This window comes from Scyliorhinus canicula, chromosome 22, assembly GCF_902713615.1.
Source record: "Scyliorhinus canicula chromosome 22, sScyCan1.1, whole genome shotgun sequence".
NCBI classification, from domain to species: Eukaryota; Metazoa; Chordata; class Chondrichthyes; order Carcharhiniformes; family Scyliorhinidae; genus Scyliorhinus; species Scyliorhinus canicula.
In genome coordinates this window covers 30192541-30216405 of record NC_052167.1, presented here as the reverse complement: position 1 = coordinate 30216405, position 23865 = coordinate 30192541, and the positions used below count along the sequence as shown (strand labels likewise).

At 47.6% G+C, this 23865-nt stretch overlaps 1 protein-coding gene across 1 annotated transcript in view; it reads left to right on the top strand.

Moving 5' to 3' along the window:
* LOC119956251 (Fc receptor-like protein 5) overlaps window positions 1–23865 on the top strand; it is a 108655-nt gene that overhangs the window by 54685 nt on the left and 30105 nt on the right. The window contains exon 5 of the mRNA XM_038783284.1: window positions 21015–21320. Coding sequence (XP_038639212.1) covers window positions 21015–21320 — 306 coding nt within the window. The remainder of the gene's footprint in view (window positions 1–21014; window positions 21321–23865) is intronic.

Sequence of the window (23865 nt, the reverse complement as noted above, 5' to 3'; positions counted from 1 at the left end):
CTTTCCCGAAGGTGCAGGAGGAGCAGGTGGAGGGGTTGGGGGCACCGATTGAGCCGGAGGAGCTGGTTAAGGGGATCGGGCAGATGCAGTCAGGGAAGGCGCCGGGTCCGGATGGGTTCTCGGTGGAGTTTTATAAAAAGTTCGTGGACCTAGTGGGCCCCCTGTTGGTGCGGATACTTAATGAGGCATGGGAGGGGGGGACTTTGGCCCCGACGATGTCGCGGGCACTGATTTCTTTAATCTTAAAGAGGGACAAGGACCCCCAGCAGTGTGGTTCGTACAGGCCCATATCTTTTCCTTAATGTGGATGCCAAGGTGCTGGCAAAGATCCTGGCCACCAGGATAGAGGACTGTGTGCTAGGGGTTGCACACGAGGACAAGACAGGTTTTATTAAGGGAAGGCAGCTGAACACGAATGTGCAGAGGTTGTTGAATGTCATCATAATGCCGGCGATTGAGGGGGAGGCTGAGATAGTGGTGGCGCTGGATGCGGAGAAGGCCTTCGATAGAGTGGAGTGGGAGTACTTATGGGAGGTGTTGGGGAGGTTTGGATTTGGTGAAGGGTTTATTAGATGGGTGATGCTACTGTATGAGCCCCCGATGGCGTGTGTCGGAGGAGGTCGGAGTACTTCCGGCTTTACCGAGGGACCAGGAGGGTTGCCCCCTGTCCCCCTTGTTGTTTGCATTGGCAATCGTACCATTGGCGATGGCGTTGAGGGATTCAGGAAGGTGGAGGGCTTTAATGCGGGGTGGGGAGGAACATCGGGTGTTGTTGTATGCCGATGACCTGCTACTGTATGTGACGGACCCAGTTGGACGGATGCCGGCGGTGATGGAGCTGCTAGCTGAGTTTGGGACCTTTTCAGGCTATAAACGAAACCTAGGCAAGAGTGAGGTGTTTGTGGTGCACCCTGGGGACCAGGAGGAGGGAATTGGTAGGCTCCCGCTTAAGGGGGCAGGGGAGAGTTTTAGGTACCTGGGGGTGCAGGTGGCCAGGTACTGGGGGTCTCTTCACAAGCGTAATTTCACCAGGCTTGTGGATCAGATTGAGGAGGAGATCAAAAGGTGGGACATGTTGCCATTGTCGTTGGCGAGGAGGGTGCAGTCCGTCAAAATGACGGTGCTTCCGAGGTTCTTGTTCCTCTTTCAGTGCCTGCCCATCTTCGTCCCCAGGGTCTTGTTTAGGAGGGTGACTAGCAGTGTTTTGAGCTTTGTGTGGGCGCATGGAACTCCGAGAGTGAAGACAGTTTTCCTGGAGCGAGGGAGGGATAGAGGTGGGCTGGCGCTGCCCAACCTTCTGGGGTACTATTCGGCAGCCAATGTGTCAATGGTGCGTAAATGGGTGATGGAGGGGGGGGGGGGGCGACGTGGAAAGGAATGGAGATGGCGTCTTATAGAGGGTACGAGCCTGGGTGCCTTGGTAACGGAGCCGTTGCCGCTCTCTCCTAAGAGGTATACCACGAGCCCGGTGGTGGCGGCGATCCTAAGAATCTGGGGACAGTGGAGACGGCATAGGGGGCGAACGGGGGGCTCGATGGAGGCACCATTAGGTGGAAATCATCGGTTCATCCCGGGGAACACTGATGGGGGATTTAGGGGGTAGTATAGGGTGGGCATCAGTAAATTGAGGGATCTGTTTATTGGCGGGAGGTTTGCGTGCTTGGGGGAATTGGAAGATAAATTTGGGCTCCCCCAAGGGAATATGTTCAGATGCTTGCAGGTGAAGGCATTTGCTAGGTGACAGGTGGAGGAATTTCCTTTGCTGCCCTCGTGGGGGGCAATGGACAGAGTGCTTTCGGGGGTGTGGGTCGGAGAGGGGAAGGTGTCTCACATTTATAATGCAGGAGGTGGGGGAGTCGTCAGTGGAGGAGCTGAAGGCTAAATGGGAGGGGGAACTAGGGGAGCAGATAGAGGATGTGACTTGGGCGGATACCTTGGAGAGGGTTAACTCTTCCTCTTCATGTGCGAGGCTTAGTCTCATCCAATTTAAGGTGCTGCATCGGGCCCATATGTCTGTGACCCGGATGAGTAGGTTATTTGGGGGTGAGGACAGGTGCACCAGGTGTTCGGGGAGTCCAGCTAATCATGCCCATATGTGCTGGGCATGCCCGGCACTGGAAGAATTCTGGAAGGGGGTGGCGAGGACGGTGCCGAGGGTGGTTGGATTCAGGGTCAAACCAGGTTGGGGACTTGCGATTTTTGGAGTTGCGGCGGAGCCGGGAGTTCAGGAGGCGAAAGAGGCTGGTGTTTTGGCCTTTCGTCCCTCGTAGCCCGGCGGAGGATCTTGCTGCAGTGGAAGGATGCGAGGCCCCCAAGTGTGGAGACCTGGATCAGTGACATGGCGGGATTTATAACATTGGAGAGGGTCAAATTTGCCCTGAGAGGATCAGTACAGGGTTCTATAAACGCTGGCAGCCTTTTCTGAACTTTCTGACTCAAAGATAGGTATCTTGGTCAATAGCAGCAGCAACCCGGGGGTGGGGGGTGGGGGGCGGGGGGGGGGGGGGAAGAGGGTGTTCTTTATTTTTTCTATGGTTCCAAAGTAGGCATACAGTATGCGTGCTTTCATTGGACGGGGTAATGAGTACAAGTGTCGGCAGGTCATGTTACAGTTGTATATGACATTTGTTAGGTTACATTTGGAATACTGCATGCAGTTCTGGTCGCCACATTACCAGAAAGATGTGGATGCTTTAGAAAGGGTGCAGAGGAGGGTCACCAGGATGTTGCCTGGTATGGAGGGTGCCAGCTATGAAGAAAGGTTGAGTAGATTAGGATTGTTTTCGTTGGAAAGACGGAGGTTAAGGGGAGACCTGATTAATGTCTACAAAATTATGAGAGGTATGGACAGGGTGGATAGCAACACGATTTTTCCAAGAGTGGGGGTGTCAATTACAAGGGGTCACGATTTCAAGGTGAGAGGGGGGAAGTTTAAGGGAGATGTGCGTGGAATGTTTTTTACGCAGAGGGTGGTGGGTGGCTGGAACTCTTTGCCAGCGGAGGTGGTCGAGGCGGGCACGATAGCATCATTTAAGATGCATCTAGACAGATATATGAACGGGCGGGGAACAGAGGGAAGTAGATCCTTGGAAAATAGGCGACAGGTTTAGATAAAGGATCTGGATCGGCGCAGTCTGAGAGGGCCGAATGGCCTGTTCCTGTGCTGTAATTTTCTTTGTTCTTTGTTTGTTCTTTGTTCTATCCCCTGATGTCCTTGTCCGTCATGACATTGGTAAATGAACTGATTTCTGCCCTGGGTGGGGACCTAATAAATTCCGTTTTTAAAACTATGCCGGCCTGTACAGTCAGTGCGTCCTTCCATTTATCATAGGGGGATGGGAAGTTGCCGTCCAAAATCTGTTTGAGGGTGTCGTCTGCTTTTTGGGCTTGAGACAGATCCTCAATATTGGTCTGGGTCGGTTCGCTTTCGGGTGGCTGCCAGAAGTCACCATGGCGGGATCCTGCTTTGGCTAAGGCGTCTGCCTTTACATTACCGGGTGGGGAGGAGCAATGATGGCTTCTTACATTAATGATACCATAAGTGCGATCTGAGGCTGTCTTGAGAATGTGCTGTAACAACCGGGCAGAGGGTAGGGGTTTTCCATCGGCTGAAACAAAACATCGAGATTCCCACAGGGACAGGAATTCTGTTAAACTGTTGCACACATGCAGGCTGTCTGAGTGTATGTCTGTGGAAAAGAGTCTGGTGCTGAATTACATAGGCTATGGCTGCGCGTTCTGCTGCTTGTGAACCTAGAGGGCGGGGCAATTTTAAAGAGATCACTTCTAGTGGGCGTCCCTTTCGCATCTTCCACGTAAATTCCACATTCGATTGTGGAGGAACCGTCAATGTAAATTTTTAAAGTATTCCCTGTGGTTTGGGAATCCTGTGTCTTACTGCCTGCGCGTGGGTGCAGTGACTTTGGGATAAAGGGTCCTGTGTGCTGTTGCACACTCATGTGGGGTCCCTGCATATTGGGGATTATCGGCCAGAAATGTGTGGGTCTGGGTGCGTTTTACCATAATGTCCTTGTAACAGTAGTGTTCAGCGAGCTGCTCTGATTGGCTGACTAAACCGTCCATTAATCTGAAAGAAAAGAGAACCGTCCTTAACCTACCGTTTAGTGATAGTTGAGTGGGGGTGTGCTCGGTCAAGATCGTGACTGGGTTGAGGCCTGTGATGTACGCAAATTACTGTCCGGCCCAAAAGACTGCAAGGAAGTGCCGTTCGCAGGCTGAGAATCCTTGCTCGACGGGGTCCAATACTCTTGAGGCATAAGCTACGGGTCCAAAGTGATCGTGTCGTTATTGCAGGAGTACTGCTGACATGGTTTGGTCGGTGGTTGCTACTTCGATGGCATCGGGAAAGTCTGGGTCTGGAACTTGTAAAGCTGTGCCTCAGGTGAGTTTTAAATAATCAATCGTGTCTATGTGCTGCAGAAGCCATTCCCATGGGGCGTTCCTTTTAAGGAGTTCTGAGAGTGGGACTGCTTTGGTGGCAACACCATCTACGTAATTTCTGCAATATCCTACCACACCTAGGAATGACCAGAGTGCAGTGAAATTTTGGGGCACGGGCAATTTGACGATGGACTCAATCTGCTTTTGCTCAATTTCTCTCTTCCCATGGGTGATTATGGTGCCTAAATAAAGAACTTTTTCCTTTAAAATCTGGGCCTTTTTGGGGCTTACCTTACATCTGATTGATTGCAGTACGCCTAGTAATTCAGATAAGTGCTCTACGTGTTCCTCTTTTGCGTCCGTTTGCAAGAGCAGATCGTCGACATATTGTATGAGGCATTCGGGTTGGGAAAATTTAGAAACTCCGTTGGTCAATTGTCGGGGGAAAATGGAAGGGGACTTATGGAATCCTTGTGGGAGGCATGTCCACGTGTACTGCTGCCCTTGAAACGTAAATGCGAATTGATACTGGCAGGCCCTGTCTAAGGGCCTGGACCAAAAGCCGTTGCTGATGTCCAGCATTGAATTATTTTGCCTGTACTCCTTGTTTGAGCATAGTCGCGGGACTCTTGGAAACAGTGGGGGCTGCTAAAGGTGTTCGCCTGTTAAGTTCTCAGTAGTCGATTGTTAGTCGCCATGAACCATCGGGCTTTTTTACGTGCCAAATTGGGGCATTATTTGTGGACGCTACGGGTCGAATAACTCTTGGTCTAACAAACTGTTAATAACCTTAGAAATCTCACCCTCGGCTTGCTGTGAGAAGCCGTATTGCTTTTGCGGTTTTGAATCGGGACCTGAAATTTTCACTGCACCTGGCATCTTCCCACAATCGTGTTTGTGTTGTGCGAAGGAAGCTTTGTGTTTTATGAGGACCTCTCTAATCGTCTGGTCTGCACTAACTGTCTGCTGATTAAACCAATAGTCCCCTACTGCGCAAATTCTGTTTTCATAATCCCGTACTGTGAGCGTAGCGGGAGCCCTAGCTGTTTTGGCCATTCGCCAGACACCTTTGTTTACTGGGTCAAACAAAAGGTTATGGGAGCTCATAAAATCAATGCAGAAAATGTGCTCTCCGATTTGGGGTACATCAACCAAAACGGGCTGTTTGGTGCTAATGTTCCCTATCTGAATGGGTATGGGAGCTGTGATATATCCTTGTTGTATGTGGCTGGTGAATCCACTCAGGGTGATGGTGTCTGTGGTGGGCCATTTGTCCTGTTGAAGCATGGTGGAGGAGTTCAAAGTGGTGCGGGATCCTCCTGTGTCCCAACGAAAATCGACTTTAAGTCCCGGACTGTGCCTGTAACTACTGGTCTGCCTGATTTGTCCCAGCGTGTGTCACAGACCCAAGTTGGGGAGTCCGAGTTGTGGAGTTAAACGCTAAGTCGTCTGAACGGACGCTAACATTATGCATGGGCCTAACACTGTTCCTGGGTGGGGGGTTTGGTTGTTGGTATCGTTGCTAGTTCAGGGGGTTTTGTCGGCAATCGCGAGCGTAATATCCCATGTGGCCACAATTGTAACAACCTCGTGGTGCCTGTGCTCTCTGGGGTGCTGTCCCTCGTGTCTACCCTCGATTATCCATGCTGGGTCCTGGCTAGTCCTGACTGGGTGCATGTTTGCTTCTATCTCGCCCTGATATGTCTGTCGGTGTAGGGTTTGTTCCCATTCTCTAGAAAGTCGTTTCAATACCCAAACTTCATTTGTGTGTGTAGTCTGCGGGGTCGTAGATTACACAAGCCTTTTGACCTGCCTCTGTGGCATGCGAGACTGAGGTGCGGGTCCATTTAATGGTGACCTCCTCATTTAGGTGTGCGCGGTTCAATTGTCCGTAGACTGCCATGACATGAATCCATGGGCGACCAGCAAATGCGGTCGGATGTTCTCCCTTCTTTTGCCTGCAGTGATTTAAACCCTCGACTGGATCTCCTTTGTTATACCCGATGGCATCTAATATGGCTGTTTTCATTTCCTTAGGGTTCCTCCTGCTACATTTTGGGGTTCTGGCAAAGCTGATCTTACGGACTGGCTAATGCTCTGGCTATTAGCTTTTCGTCCTCTCTCTCATCTAGGCCGTACATAACTTTTTGTTGGCGCACCTCCTCAAAGAAGCTGTGCGGGTCTGTGGTGGGCTTGAATGGACTAATTGGGTCATGTGGGGTGGTGTAAACGATATCAGGCTCATCCTTATATGATGACTTGCGTTGTGTGGTAACCGGATTCATGGTTGTCGAATTGTGAGTGGGGGGTGTGCTGCCTGTGCAGTTGGTGCAGCGGGTGCTTTTCTTTTTTGGGCGTTGGGGGCTCGATTTTGATTTCTCCTGTCCTCTACGTATCTTTGGGCGCTTTCATTAAACTCTTGCCAATCTGGAGCAACTTCCTCACCTAAATCCTGCCCGAAAGTGTACCTGAAGCCATTCTGTACTGAGAGTAGCGACTGTAACTTTTCTATCTTCTGCTGGCATTTAGCATGGTCAATTGCACTCTGCCCCTCTTCCTTGGTGAAGCTGTGGAGCGTTCTCAAAGCTGCTTTTAAATCTGCGCATTTGCGAGTTATCTGGGCGACCTGTTGCTCTGTTTCCTCTCTTACCAGGACTGCACGCTATGTGTCTTGGTAGGCTTTATCGTACTGGGTCTGGAAGCTACTAAGGTGTACTAGGCAAGATTGATGTGCACGTTTTACATCGGCCATTTTCTTATCCTTAGCACCTAACTGTTCCCGGAGTTGCTCAATTATCTTCTCGCTTTCGTTACTGTTTTCCTCGATCTTTTCTTCCTTCTCAATTAACTGCCCACGGATTGTCTTTAAAACCTCCTGTGTGCCTCGCCACTGTGCCAAACAGGACACTATTGCCATCGGCTTTCTGATTTTCCCTACATTTTTCTTGTGGACCTCGCCTAGGTTCTCCCACCAAGTTTACCCTATCCTTCCTGGACCTGACTCATCATTAGCGCAAACATTCGACCCTTAACTTTTCCCCTAGTCTGTTGGTAGCTGCAACCTCGGGTTCCTGTTGATTCACCAACATTTCCATTGCTTTAGTGGCCATTACTTCTCTTATCTCTTTCTCTACTTTTAATTTGGGACAGAGGAATAAGGCGGCGATTTGAACAGCGGGTCTGGCCTAAGCTATCTTCCGGCTCACAATCCCTCGATCATTGTACACAACTCTAACGAGTTTACCTTGCTCTTCCTGTTAGGTACGCATGCGGGTTAGTACACACTTCCTAAATTCGGTTATTTGTTCGGTATTTTTGATTTGATTTGATTTATTAATTAATTTATTTATTGGGCAGCAGGGTAGCATGGTGGTTAGCATAAATGCTTCACAGCTCCAGGGTCCCAGGGTCCCAGGTTCGATTCCCGGCTGGGTCACTGTCTGTGTGGAGTCTGCACGTCCTCCCCCTGTGTGCGTGGGTTTCCTCCTGGTGCTCCGGTTTCCTCCCACAGTCCAAAGATGTTCGGGTTAGGTGGATTGGCCATGCTAAATTGCCCATAGTGTCCTAATAAAAGTAAGGTTAAGGGGGGGGGGGGTTGTTGGGTTATGGGTATAGGGTGGATACGTGGGTTTGAGTAGGGTGATCATGGCTCGGCACAACATTGAGGGCCGAAGGGCCTGTTCTGTGCTGTACTGTTCGATGTTCTATTATTGTTACATGTATTATATAGTGAAAAGTAAGAAGTCTTACAACACCAGGTTAAAGTCCAACAGGTTTGATTCAAACACGAGCTTTCGGAGCGCAGCTCCTTCCTCAGGTGAATGGCGAGGTATGTTCCAGAAACATTTATATAGACAAAGTCAGAGATGCTGGACAATGCTTGGAATGCAGGCATTTGCAGGTAATCAAATCATTACAGATCCAGGGAGAGGGATAATCACAGGTTAAAGAGGTGTGAAATGTCTCAAGCCAGAACAGTTGGTAGGATTTTGCAAGCCCAGGCCAGATGGTGGGGGGTGGATGTAATGCGACATGAATCCAAGATCCCTGTTGAGGCCGTACTCATGCGTGCGGAACTTAGATATAAGTTTTTGCTCAGCAATTCTGCGTTGTCGCATGTCCTGAAGACCGCCTTGGAGAACGCTTACCCGGAGATCAGAGGCTGAATGCCCTTGACTGCTGAAGTGTTGCCCGACTGGAAGGGAACATTCCTGCCTGGTGATTGTCGCACGATGCCCGTTCATTCGTTGTCGCAGTGTCTGCATGGTCTCGCCAATGTACCACGCTTCGGGACATCCTTTCCTGCAGCGTAAGAGGTAGACTACATTGGTCGAGTCGCACGAGTATGTGCCGCGTACCTGGTGGGTGGTGTAATGGTGGTATCCTACTATTACAATAACCTATACTTAACTTCAGGGCGACCGGAACTGTGCAAATGGATACGGCCTTTATCTGGATTTTACTTGGCTGGTTCAAAGAAAGTTGGTCTGTCTCTGCTGGGCTCAGCTGTCAGGTAGCGATCGATGGTCTTGAACTTGGCTGGCTGTTCCTGCTATGGTTGGGTTGGCACAGGCCGGATCCAAAAGAGACAGAACACATGGTAGTTCTCTCTTTTATCCCTCTGGGATTTTGTGCTCTTTGGGGCGGTCCTTAACCTGAGACCCAATAGATCGACAGGGCTCTGATCACTGTCTTCGAAATCGGCCAATAAAGGGGTTGGTGCCTTGCTGGCTGGGCGGGTCCTTAGTGGTCATTGACCTTGGCAGTTGGGCTTTCTGAGTAAGGGGAATGCCGCCGATCAGTCTGTGGCTGTAACGGTTGCTTGATTGGAGTTCTATTGTCCTGGGAAAATGGACCGTTAAAATGCAAACGAGCGGGGGTTTTAATCAGGCCTGGTTACCTGTGCTTCAGATACACATAGGCTCTGTATCTGTCTGAGTCCTGGGTTGGCTATAATTCCCATGGTCCTTTGCAGGTGGCCATCTTAGATGGCTACAGCGGATAATGAATTGATGTATATTGGTAATGAATACGTGGATAATGAATGAGTGTATATGGGTAATGAATGGGTGTATATGAGCAATGAATGAGTGTACAAGGGTAATGAATGGGTGTATATGGGTAAGGAATGGGTGCACATGGGTAATTAATGGGTGTATATGGGTAATGAATGGGTGTATATGGGTAATGAATGGGCGTTTTTGGGTAAGTAATTAGTGTAAACGGATAATGAATTAGTGTAAATGGATAATGAATTAGTGTACACGTGTAAATAATTAGTGTAAACAGAGAATAAGTTAGAGTATACGGGTGATGAATTGGTGTAAACGGGTAATGATTTAGTGTATATGAGTAATAAATTAGTATATGCAGGTACTGAATTAATGTACATGGGTAATGAATTAGTGTAAATGGGTGATTATGTACTGTATACGGGTAATGCATTAGTGTACACAGGCAATGAATTACTGTAAACGGGTAATGATTTAGTGTATACGGGTAATGATTTAGTGTATGCGGGTAATTATTTAGTGTATACGGGTAATGAATTAATGTACACGAGTAATGATTTAGTGTAAATGGGTAATGATTTAATGTATACGGGTAATGACTTAGTGTGCACAGATAATGATTTAGTGTAAACGGGTAATGATTCAGTGTTTATGGGTAATGAATTAGTGTACTTGGGTTATGAATTAGTGTAAATAGGCAATGATTTAGTGTACACAAGTAATGAATTAGTGTAAACGGATAATGAATTAGTACACAGGTAATGAATTAATGTAAATGAGTAATGGTTTAGTGTACACAGGTAATGAATCAGTGTAAACGGGTAATAAATTAATGTAAACGGGTAATGATTTAGTGTTCCCATACCAGACTCCCCGAACAGGCGCCGGAATGTGGCGACTAAGGGCTTTTCACAGTAACTTCATTTGAAGCCTACTTGTGACAATAAGCGATATTCATTTCATGATTTTGTGTATACGGGCATTGAATTAGTGTAAACGGGTAATGATGTAGTGCATACGGGTAATAAATTAGTGTAAACGAGTAATGATTTAGTGTTGATAGAGATAGAGAAATACAGCACAGAACAGGCCCTTCGGCCCACGATGTTGCGCCGAACCTTTGTCCTAGGTTAATCATAGAATTTTGGACAATTTTTCATGGCCAATCCACCCAACCTGCACATCTTTGGACTGTGGGAGGAAACCGGAGTGCCCGGAGGAAACCCACGCAGTCACGGGGAGGATGTGCAGACTCCACACAGACAGTGACCCAAGTCGAAATCGAACTTGGGACCCTGGAGCTGTGAAGCAATTGTGCTATCCACAATGCTACCGCGCTGCCCTTAAGAAGTTAACCTACACTCCATTATTCTACCCTAATCCAAGTACCTATCCAATAGCCGCTTGAAGGTCCCTAACTTTTCCGACTCAACTACTACCACAGGCAATGCATTCCATGCCCCCACTACTCTCTGGGTAAAGAACCTACCTCTGACATCCCCTCTATATCTTCCACCATTTATCTTAAATTTATGTCCCCTTGTAATGGTGTGTTCCAGCCGGGGAAAAAGTCTCTGACTGTCTACTCTATCTATTCCCCTGATCATCTTATAAACCTCTATCAAGTCGCCCCTCATCCTTCTCCGTTCTAATGAGAAAAAGCCTAGCACCCTCAACCTTTCCTCGTATGACCTACTCTCCATTCCAGGCAACATCCTGGTAAATCTCCTTTGCACCTTTTCCAAAGCTTCCACATCCTTCCTAAAATGAGGTGACGAGAACTGCACACAGTACTCCAAATGTGGCCTGACCAAGGTTTTGTACAGCTGCATCATCACCTCACGGCTCTTAAATTCAATCCCTCTGCTAATGAACGCTAGCACACCATAGGCCTTCTTCACAGCTCTATCCACTTGAGTGGCAACTTTCAAAGAACTATGAACATAGACCCCAAGATCTCTCTGCTCCTCCACATTGCCAAGAACCCTACCATTAACCCTGTATTCCGCATTCTGATTTGTCCTTCCAAAATGGACAACCTCACACTTGTCAGGGTTAAACTCCATCTGCCACTTCTCAGCCCAGCTCTGCATTCTATCTATGTCTCTTTGAAGCCGACAACAGCCCTCCTCACTATCCACAACTCCACCAATCTTCGTATCATCTGCAAATTTACTGACCCACCCTTCAACTCCCTCATCCAAGTCGTTAATGAAAATCACAAACAGCAGAGGACCCAGAACTGATCCCTGCGGTACGCCACTGATAACTGGGCTCCAGGCTGAATATTTGCCATCCACCACCACTCTCTGTCTTCTATCGATTAGCCAGTTTGTTATCCAACTGGCCAAATTTCCCACTATCCCATGCCTCCTTACTTTCTGCATAAGCCTACCATGGGGAACCTTATCAAATGCCTTACTAAAATCCATGTACACTACATCCACTGCTTTACCTTCAGCCACATGCTTGGTCACCTCCTCGAAGAATTCAATAAGACTTGTAAGGCAAGACCTACCCCTCACAAATCCGTGCTGACCATCCCTAATCAAGCAATGCCTTTCCAGATGCTCAGAAATCCTATCCCTCAGTACCCTTTCCATTACTTTGCCTACCACCGAAGTAAGACTAACTGGCCTGTAATTCCCAGGGTTATCCCTATTCCCTTTTTTGAACAGGGGCACGACATTCGCCACTCTCCAATCCTCTGGTACCACCCCTGTTGACAGCGAAGACGAAAAGATCATTGCCAACGGCTCTGCAATTTCATTTCTTGCTTCCCATAGAATCCTTGGATATATCCCGTCAGGCCCGGGGGACTTGTCTATCCTCAAGGTTTTCAAAACGCGCAACACATCTTCCTTCCTGACAAGTATCTCCTCAAGCTTATCAGTCTGCTTCACGCTGTCCTCTCCAACAATATGGCCCCTCTCGTTTGTAAATACTGAAGAAAAATACTTGTTCAAGACCTCTCCTATCTCTTCAGACTCAATACACAATCTCCCGCTACTGTCCTTAATCGGACCTACCCTCGCTCTAGTCATTCTCATATTTCTCACATATGTGTAAAAGGCCTTGGGGTTTTCCTTGATCCTACCCGCCAAAGATTTTTCATGCCCTCTCTTAGCTCTCCTAATCCCTTTCTTCAGTTCCCTCCTGGCTATCTTGTATCCCTCCAGCGCCCTGTCTGAACCTTGTTTCTTCAGCCTTACATAAGTCTCCTTCTTCCTCTTAACAAGACATTCAACCTCTCTTGTCACCCATGTTTCCCTCACTCGACCATCTCTTCCCTGCCTGACAGGGACATACATATCAAAGACACGCAGTACCTGTTCGTTGAACAAGTTCCACATTTCACTTGTGTCCTTCCCTGACAGCCTATGTTCCCAACTTCTGCACTTCAATTCTTGTCTGACAGCATTGTATTTACCCTTCCCCCAATTATAAACCTTGCCCTGTTGCTCGCACCTGTCCCTCTCCATTACTAAAGTGAAAGTCACAGAATTGTGGTCACTACCTCCAAAATGCTCCCCCACTAACAAATCTATCACCTGCCCTGGTTCATTACCAAGTACTAAATCCAATATGGCCTGCCCTCTGGTCGGACAATCTACATACTGTGTTAGAAAAGCTTCCTGGACACACTGCACAAACACTACCCCATCCAAACTATTTGATCTAAAGAGTTTCCACTCAATGTTTGGGAAGTTGAAGTCGCCCATGACTACTACCCTGTGACTTCTGCACCTTTCCAAAATCTGTTTCCCAATCTGTTCCTCCACATCTCTGCTGCTATTGGGGGGCCTATAGAAAACTCCCAACAAGGTGACTGCTCCTTTCCTATTTCTAACTTCAACCCATATTACCTCAGTAGGCAGATCCCCCTCGAACTGCCTTTCTGCAGCTGTTATACTATCTCTAATTAACAATGCCACCCCCCCCCCCCCCACCTCTTTTACCATCCTCCCTAATCTTGTTGAAACATCTATAACCAGGGACCTCCAACAACCATTTCTGCCCCTCGTCTATCCAAGTTTCCGTGATGACCACCACATCGTAGTCCCAAGTACAGATCCATGCCTTAAGTTCACCCACCTTATTCCTGATGCTTCTTGCATTAAAGTATACACACTTCAACCCATCTCCTTGCCTGCAAGTACTCTCCTTTGTCATTGTTACCTTCCCCACTGCATCACTACGTGTTTTGGCGTCCTGACTATCGTCTACCTTAGTTGCTGGACTACAGATCCGGTTCCCATTCCCCTGCCAAATTAGTTTAAACCCTCCCGAAGAGTACTAGAAAACCTCCCCCCCCCAGGATATTGGTGCCCCTCTGGTTCAGATGCAACCCGTCCTGCTTGTACAGGTCCCACCTTCCCCAGAATGCGCTCCAATTATCCAAATACCTGAAGCCCTCCCTCCTCCACCATTCCTGCAGCCACGTGTTCAACTGCACTCTCTCCCTATTCCTAGCCTCGCTATCACGTGGCACCGGCAACAAACCGGAGATGACAACTCTGTCTGTCCTGGCCTTTAACTTCCAGCCTAACTCCCTAAACTTGTTTATTACCTCCACACCCTTTTTCCTACCTACATCGTTGGTATCAATGTGCACCACGACTTCTGGCTGCTCACCCTCCCCTTCAGGATCCTGAAGACACGATCAGAGACATCCCTGGCCCTGGCACCCGGGAGGCAACATACCTTTTGGGAGTCTCGCTCGCGACCACAGAATCTCCTATCTATTCCCCTAACCATTGAATCTCCTATTACTATTGCTTTTCTATGCTCCCCTTTCCCTTCTGATCCCCAGAGCCAGACTCAGTGCCAGAGACCTGGCCGCTGGGGCCTTCCCCCGGTAGGTCATCCCCCCCAACAGCATCCAAAACGGTATACTTGTTTTGAAGGGGAATGGCCACGAGGGATCCCTGCACTGTCTGCCTGTTAGTTTTCTTTCCCCTGACTGTAACCCAGCTACTCTTGTCCAGTACCTTTGGTGTGGCTACCTCCCTGTAACTCTTCTCTATGACCCCCTCTGCCTCCCGGATGATCCGAAGTTCATCCAGCTCCAGCTCCAGTACCTTAACACGGTCTCTGAGGAGCTGGAGTTGGGTGTACTTCCCGCAGGTACAGTCAGTGGGGACACCAGTGGTATCCCTCACCACCCACATCCTACTGGTGTTCCCATACCAGACTCCCCGAACAGGCGCCGGAAGTTGGCGACTAGGGGCTTTTCACAGTAACTTCATTTGAAGCCTACTTGTGACAATAAGCGATATTCATTTCATGATTTTGTGTATACGGGTATTGAATTAGTGTAAACGGGTAATGATGTAGTGCATACGGGTAATAAATTTGTGTAAACAGGTAATGATTTAGTGTATATGGGTAATGATTAGTGTAAACGGGTAATTAATGGGTGTGCACGCGTAATGAATGGGTGTACACAGGTAATAAACAGAGGTAGACGGGTAATGGTTTATAATCTGAAGGTACACGTGGAAAACAGTATTTGCAAAGACCAACTGAGAAATGACCAATTCATCCAGTTTCGGTGGAGCAAGTAGAACATAAGAACATAAGAACATAAGAACATAAGAGCATAAGAACATAAGAACTAGGAGCAGGAGTAGGCCATCTGGCCCCTCGAGCCTGCTCCGCCATTCAATTAGATCATGGCTGATCTTTTGTGGCCTCAGCTCCACTTTCCGGCCCGAACACCATAATCCCTTTATTCTTCAAAAAACTATCTATCTTTACCTTAAAAACATGTAATGAAGGAGCCTCAACTGCTTCACTGGGCAAGGAATTCCATAGATTCACAACCCTTTGGGTGAAGAAGTTCCTCCTAAACTCAGTCCTAAATCTACTTCCCCTTATTTTGAGGCTATGTCCCCTAGTTCTGCTGTCACCCGCCAGTGGAAACAACCTGCCCGCATCTATCCTATCTATTCCCTTCATAATTTTAAATGTTTCTATAAGATCCCCCCTCATCCTTCTAAATTCCAACGAGTACAGTCCCAGTCTACTCAACCTCTCCTCATAATCCAATCCCTTCAGCTCTGGGATTAACCTAGTGAATCTCCTCTGCACACCCTCCAGCGCCAGTACGTCCTTCCTCAAGTAAGGAGACCAAAACTGAACACAATACTCCAGGTGTGGCCGCACTAACACCTTATACAATTGCAACATAACCTCCCTAGTCTTAAACTCCATCCCTCTGGCAATGAAGAACAAAATTCCATTTGCCTTCTTAATCACCTGTTGCACTTGTAAACCAACCTTCTGTGACTCATGCACTAGCACACCCAAGTCTCTCTGAACAGCGGCATGCTTTAATATTTTATCGTTTAAATAATAATCCCGTTTGCTGTTATTCCTACCAAAATGGATAACCTCACATTTGTCAACATTGTATTCCATCTGCCAGACCCTAGCCCATTCACTTAACCTATCCAAATCCCTCTGCACACTTCCAGTATCCTCTGCACTTTTCGCTTTACCACTCATCTTAGTGTCATCTGCAAACTTGGACACATTGCCCTTGGTCCCCAACTCCAAATCATCTATGTAAATTGTGAACAATTGTGGGCCCAACACGGATCCCTGAGGGACACCACTAGCTACTGATTGCCAACCAGAGAAACACCCATTTATCCCAACTCTTTGCTTTCTATTAATTAACCAATCCTCTATCCATGCTACTACTTTACCCTTAATGCCATGCATCTTTATCTTATGCAGCAACCTTTTGTGTGGCACCTTGTCAAAGGCTTTCTGGAAATCCAGATATACCACATCCATCGGCTCCCCGTTTTCTACCGCACTGGTAATGTCCTCAAAAAATTCCACTAAATTAGTTAGACATGACCTGCCCTTTACAAACCCATGCTGCGTCTGCCCAATGGGACAATTTCTATCCAGATGCCTCGCAATTTCTTCCTTGATGATAGATTCCAGCATCTTCCCTACTACCGAAGTTAAGCTCACTGGCCTATAATTTCCTGCTTTCTGCCTACCTCCTTTTTGAAACAGTGGCGTCACGTTTGCTAATTTCCAATCCACCGGGACCACCCCAGAGTCTAGTGAATTTCGGTAAATTATCACTAGTGCATCTGCAATTTCCCTAGCCATCTCTTTTAGCACTCTGGGATGCATTCCATCAGGGCCATGAGACTTGTCTACCTTTAGCCCCATTAGCAACATCACTGCCTCCTCAGTGATAACAATCCTCTCAAGGTCCTCACCTGTCATAGCCTCAGTTCTATCAGTCGCTGGTATGTTATTTGTGTCTTCCACTGTGAGGACCGACCCAAAAAACCTGTTCTGTTCCTCAGCCATTTCCTCATTTCCCATTATTAAAACTCCCTTCTCATCCTCTAAAGGACCAATATTTACCTTAGCCACTCTTTTTTGTCTTATATATTTGTAAAAACTTTTACTGTCTGTTTTTATATTCTGAGCAAGTTTACTCTGATACTCTATCTTACTCTTCTTTATAGCTTTTTTAGTAGCTTTCTGTTGCCCCCTAAAGATTTCCCAGTCCTCTAATCTCCCAGCAATCTTTGCCACTTTATATGCTTTTTCCTTCAATTTGATACTCTCCCTTATTACCTTAGATATCCACGGTCGATTTTCCCTCTTTCTTCCGTCCTTCCCTTTTGTTGGTATAAACCTTTGCTGAGCACTGTGAAAAATCGCTTGGAAGGTTCTCCACTGTTCCTCAACTGTTCCACCATAAAGTCTTAGCTCCCAGTCTACCTTAGCTAGTTCTTCTCTCATCCCCTTGTAATCTCCTTTGTTTAAACACAAAACACTAGTATTTGATGTGAAGGATGTGAAGTGGACATTGTGGCCCCTTTAGGGGGTGGTCTTCTGAAGGGTTATCGCCAATCAATAGTTCAATCAATAGTTATGGTCCAATCACTAGTTAGCACGTGGGGTCACCTGAGCAGAGTTTGCTCAGAGCCTTTGCTCAGTTACATCCCAGAGACATGACTGGAATATGCATCAGCTGGTAAATAGCTGTGTTAATAAACGTTATATTTCGTTCAAAACTGGTGGAGCCCAGTTACTCTATTTGGCAACGAGGTAAACAAAGAAAAGCAGCAAGTGTGCTTGCTCAGAATCTGGCCCAGGCGAAGTCAAGTTGGAAAGTGAAAGAGAGCTACAGGTATGCCTGTATTGGCAGAGTGAAGGTGATATTATTCAGTGTATGTGGGGTCCAAACCCTTTCCCTCGCCTCATGTCCCCAAACGCGTCTGCTGTAAGCTCGTTTGTAGAATTTACAGTACAGGAGGAGGCCATTCGGCCCATCGAGTATGCGCCAGCTCTTGGAAAGAACACCATACTTAAGCCTCCACCCGATCCCCGTAACACTGTAATTCCACCTAACTTTTTTGCACACTAAGGGACAATTTGTCATGGCCAATCCACCTAACTTGCACATCTTTGAGCTGTGGGAGAAAACCGGAGCACCGGAGGAAACCCACGCAGACACGGGGAGAACGTGCAAACTCCACACAGACAGTGACCCAAGCCGGGAATTGAACTTGGAACCCTGGAGCTATTGAGCAACTGTGCTAACCACTGTGCTACCGTGCCGCCTCTGTTTTTAAAGATCAGGGGCTGGATTCGCTGTTTCTGAGGCTCTGCCGTTCAATGGAGAATCCGTGGTGTTCCAGGACTGGAAAATCGGCACGAAACTCTCAACGCTTCCAGTACCTGTGAGGGACTAGCAACGGCGCCGTGTGGAACACTGGTGGATCCTGCAGATCATGGTTGGAGAATCACCGGGTCCGGGTCGTGCATGCGCAGTGCTGACAAGCAGCATCCGCGCGTACGGCTACACTCCACACATCCACACCGGTCGCACCAGGACAAAATGGCGCCGGCTGTGCTGGACCACGTGCCCACCCACCTCGACCCCACAGCCCACTTCCTGGCCACTCCCCACCTCTTCCCCCAGCCCTAGCAGAAGCCCCCCAGCCAGCGGCACAGATCTCGGACACGTGTGGCAGCGCTGGACACTGCAGCCGGCACACCAGGCTTCGACTGCTGGGGACACACGTGGCCCGCCCCTTCAGGAACTCAGTCCATTGGACGAGGGGTATCGCGGGTGGGCCAGCTGATGCCGCTCCGACAGGGTGGCGACTGTGCGCAGTGCGTGTCCCGATGATGCCAATTTGTGGGGGTGGGGCAAAGCATCGCAAACCTGAATCAAACCGGCGCCTCCCCCAATTTCAGCAACTCTCCGCTCACTCGCCGTTCTCGACTTCGGCATCGGTCTACGGAGAATCCCGCCCCATGGATTTAGTAAAGGGGACTACCACCCAAAGCCCTCCATGATGTGGGCATGAGGGCAGCACGGTAGCATTGTGGATAGCACAATCGCTTCACAGCTCCAGGGTCCCAGGTTCGATTCCGGCTTGGGTCACTGTCTGTGCGGAGTCTACACATCCTCCCCGTGTGTGCGTGAGTTTCTTCCGGGTACTCCGGTTTCCTCCCACAGTCCAAAGATGTGCAGGTTAGGTTGATTGGCCATGCTAAATTGCCCTTAGTGTTGGGTGGGGTTACTGGGTTGTGGGGGTAGGGTCGTGGTGTTGACCTTGGGTAGGGTGCTCTTTCCAAGAGCCGGTGCAGACTCGATGGGCCGAATGGCCTCTTTCCGCACTGTAAATTCTATGTATCTATGATTTTGCAATGAGGAAAATTCAATTCCATGGGGAGAGCCCCAAGGGAGACCATTGCTACCTACAGAGCAAGGCTTCGGAAAATTGGGCAACATTGACTTTAGGACAGCACTTGAATAGTATGCTGAGAGATCGCTCGGTTTGTGGAGTCAGTGATGAGCCACACGGAGAACGTTGCTGGCAGAAACTGGGATTGATTTTAAAAAGTCATTGGAAATAGCATCAGTGATGGAGAGTGTTGAGAAGGGCGTCCAGGAACATCAGAGAATGGTGTGGTCCACCATAAGGGTGCACTGCTGCCAAAAGCAAAGACCAGTTTAAACAGAGAAACGAAAACTGAGCATTGCAGGTGTGGGGGAAATCATTTGCTGATACAAAGAAGCAGAATTCTTTGTGTGCCATTGGAAGGGCCATTTGTGGCACAGGTACAAGGGAAAGCAGAGCCTCCCTGGCAGCAATAGAATGAACATAGAAACATACATAGAAAATAGAAGCAGGAGGAGTCCATTCGGCCTATCGAGCCTGCTCAGCCATTCAATATGATCATGGCTGCTCATCAAGTTCAATACCCTGATCCCCCATACACCTCGATCCCTTTAGCCCCAAGAGCGATATCTAATTCCTTCCTGAAATTACACAACGTTTTGGCCTCAACTACTTTCTGTGGTAGTGAATTCCACAGATTCAACACTCTCTGGGTGAAGAAATTTGCCCTCACCTCAGTCCTAAAATGTTTACCCCTTATCCACAAACTATGATCCCTAGTTCTGGACTCCCCCACAATCAGAGATGAGGAGGATTTTTTTCAGCCAGAGGGTGGTGAATCTGTGGAACTCGTTGCCGCAGAAGGCTGTGGAAGCCAATTCACTGAGTGTGTTTAAGACAGAGATAGATAGGTTCTTGATAAAGAGGGGAGCAGAGGTTACGGGAAGAAGGAAGAAGAATGGGGATGAGAAAATATCAGCCATTATTGAATGACAGAGCAGACTCGATGGGTCAAGTGGCCTAATTCTGCTCCTATGTCTTATCGTCTTATCAGGAACAATCTTTCTGAATCTACCCTGTCTAATCGTATGAGAATTCTGTGAGATCCCTCTCATTCCTCTGAACTCCAATGAATATAATCCTAACCGATTTAGTCTCTCCCCATATGACAGTCCCGCCATCCCAGGAATCAGACTGGTAAATCTTCGCTGCGCTCCCTTCATAGCAATAACATCCTTCCTTCTATAAGGACACCAAAACTGCACACAATGCTCCAGGTGTGGCCTCACCAAATCGCTATACAATTGCAGTAAAACATTTCTATTCCTGTACTCAAATCCTCTCGCTATGAAGGCCAACATACGATTTTCCTTCTTTACTGCCTGCTGTACCTGCGCGCTTACTTTCAGCGACTGATGCACGAGGACACCAAGGTCTTGCTGAGTATCCACCTCTCTCAATTTACACCCATTCAAAAAATAACTGCCTCCCTATTTGTGCTGCCGAAGTGGGTAACCTTCCCGTCTGCTAACCAGCTCTTTATCCATCTCAAGACACGCAGAGTTCCATTCGCTTTAATTTACTTTTTCTAAGAATAAATTTAGAGTACCCTTTTACCAGTTAATGGGCAATTAACGTGGCCAATCCACCTAACATGCACAACTTTGAGATGTGGGCGTGAAACCCACGCAGACACTGGGATAATGTGCAAACTCCACACGGACAGTGACCTGTCCGGATCGAACCCGGGTCCTCGGTCCCAGTGAGGCAGCCATGCCGCTTATTGCCACAATTTACTCTTCATTAAAGTAAAGCTGAGAGTGTGTGGGGAGCAGAGGACAAACTGAACTGTTTCTTGTCAGGGTAAAACTGTTCGTTTGTCTTTGTATATTCAGAGCAAAGTGTTTCTGATTTATCCTTACAGCTTACCCTCTGCAACCATCAGTATCTCTGGCTGGTTGGCATGAAGTATTTGTGAGAGGCGAGGTGATCACGATCAGCTGTGCAGTGGCATCGCCATATTTAGGCAGCACTTTCTATCTCTTCAGAGACAGCAAAAATAAACCAGTCAAGATCAAAACAGCCAAGAAATCTGAATCTGCCGTCAGCTTTGACATCTCTAACCTGCTGGAGTTTGGCTCAGAGGTTTATTCCTGTGCTTATAAAAAAAAGGTGTCAGAGCGGGAGATAACCTCAGAGCGAAGTGAAAATGTGAAGATAACGGTGGTGGGTAAGTATCAAGTCTCTTTATTCTCGAGAAATCAATATCACAAGATGTCTACGGACACTGTGAAAACATGGGGGTGAAACTGAGGGCAGCAGGAGGGATAGTAGGCGATGGGTGAATCAGACTCTCCACTGACATAAGGTGTAAACTAGGCTTCTGATTGGTTAACTTCTGTTCCTTTTACACAGGATAGGAACAGGAGTGGGCCACACAACCCCTCGAATCTCGAATCATTCCTGAATCTCGGGAACTCTGGAAGATTATAGTTCGGGCATCTGCAATGTGCTCCCCGACTTCATTTAACACCTTCAGGTGGGAACGGTCAGGTCCTGGGGATTTGTCACTCTGTGTATCCATTAATATCCTAGTAACTTATGCTGTACTTGCGTTAATTGTATTAATTCCCTGCCCTCTGTCGACTATCAATTTTTGGGGGGGAAATTCCGGCAAGTTATCATCCTTTCCAACTGAAAATACTGAGGCAAAGTAATTATTCAACATGTCCGTCATTTCCCCATTATCACTGACAATATCTCCATTTTCAGCTCTTAGTGGGCCTTCTCCACCTGCTTTCCTTCCTCTGTGAGCCTGTCCCACCATTCAACTAAATCATTGCTGATCTGTGATCTAACTCCATATATCTGCAATTGACCCATACCCCTGAATACAAAACCTGCCTATCTCAGATTTGAAATTAACTATAGAACCAAAGAAACGTTAGAGCAGAGAATGAGGCCATTCGGCCCATCTCGTCCATTCAAGCCCAAGGGCACCCAGATACCCTTTGTAAGCCCACCTCCCTGCACCTGGTCCACAGTCCTGGAGTTTACAGGGTGCAGATCCAGGTCCTTTTTAAACATTTCTGGAACAAGCCTTTCCATTCACCTGAAGAAGGAGCCGTGCTCCGAAAGCTTGTGTTTGAAACAAACCTGTTGGACTTTAACCTGGTGTTGTAAGACTTCTTACTGGGCTCACCCCAGTCCAACGCCGGCATCTCCACATCATGGCTTTTTAAAAGAGTTCAGGGTCTCTGCCTCCACCATCAACTCGGGCAGTGAATTCCAGACTCCCACTACCCTCTGCGTAAAAAAAGTTCTTCCTCACGTCCCCGCCACACCTTCTGCCGTTTATATTGAATCTATGTTCCCTGGTTTTAGAATTCTCCACCAAGGGGAACCATTTTATCCTGCCCGCCCTATCACTACCCCTCGTAATTTTGTCACCTCAAAAACTGGTCTAGCTTCAGCTGCTGTTTGTGGGAAACAGTTCCAACCTCTACCAACCATTGTGTGAAGAGGTTCTTGCCAACATCTCTCCTGAACGATCTGGCCCTAATGTTTAGGCTGTGCCCCTAGTTTTAGAATGTCCAACCAATGGAAACAGTTTATCTTTATCTACCCTGTTTTTCCCTGTTGATATCTTGAACACTTCGATCAGATCATCCATTAACCTTATAAATTCTAGTGAAAACAGGTCTAATTTGAGTAATCTTTCTTTGTAACTCAACCCCTGTAATCAAGGTATCATTTTTATGAACCGACATTGCACTCCCTCCAAGATCAAAATATCCTTCCGAAGGTGTGGTGCCGAAAACTGCTCACAGTGGCACCGAGTGGTGTCTAACCAGGGTTTTGTAAAGCTGCAGCATAACCCCTGTATCATTATACTCCAATCCTCTACATATAAAGGCTTGCATTCCGTTAGCATTTTTGATTATTTTCTGAACTTGTTCCTGGCATTTTAAGGATCTATGCACCTGAACCCGAAGTCTCTCTGGACATCCACTGTACCTAACCTCTTCCCATTTAGGAAGTACTCTGCACCATCCTTTTTTGGTACAAAATGGATAACCTCACACTTGCTTACATTAAATTTCATCTGACACCATTTCGCCCATTCGCCTAGTCTGTCAAATGTGCACAATGCCACCTAACTTTGTATCAGCTGCAAATTTGGATATATGACTGTCTCTGCCATCATCCAAGTCATTAATGAATAGTGTGAATCATTGAAGCCCCAGAACGGATCCCTGTGATACACCACTAGTCACCTCCTGCCAATTAGAGTGATAACCCATTATCGCCACTCTGTCGCCTGCCACTCAACCAATTTCCTAACCATGGCTATAATTGTCCCTCAACTACCTATCAAATTATCAAATACCTTCTGGAAGTCCAATTAAATAAGATCCATAGACAATCCCCTGTCCACTACCTTTGTAATCTCTTCATAAAATTCAAAAGATTAGTCAGCTTAGTCCCTTCACGATTCCATGCTGATCAACATGGTAGCATTGTGGTAGCACAATCGCTTCACAGCTCCAGGGTCCCAGGTTCGATTCCAGCTTGGGTCACTGTCTGTGCGGAGTCTGCACATCCTCCCCGTGTGTGCGTGGGTTTCCTCCGGGTGCTCCGGTTTCCTCCCACAGTCCAAAGATGTGCAGGTTAGGTGGATTGGCCATGATAAATTGCCCTTAGTGTCCAAAATTGCCCTTAGTGTTGGGTGGGGTTGCTGGGTTATGGGGATAGGGTGGAGGTGTTAACCTTGG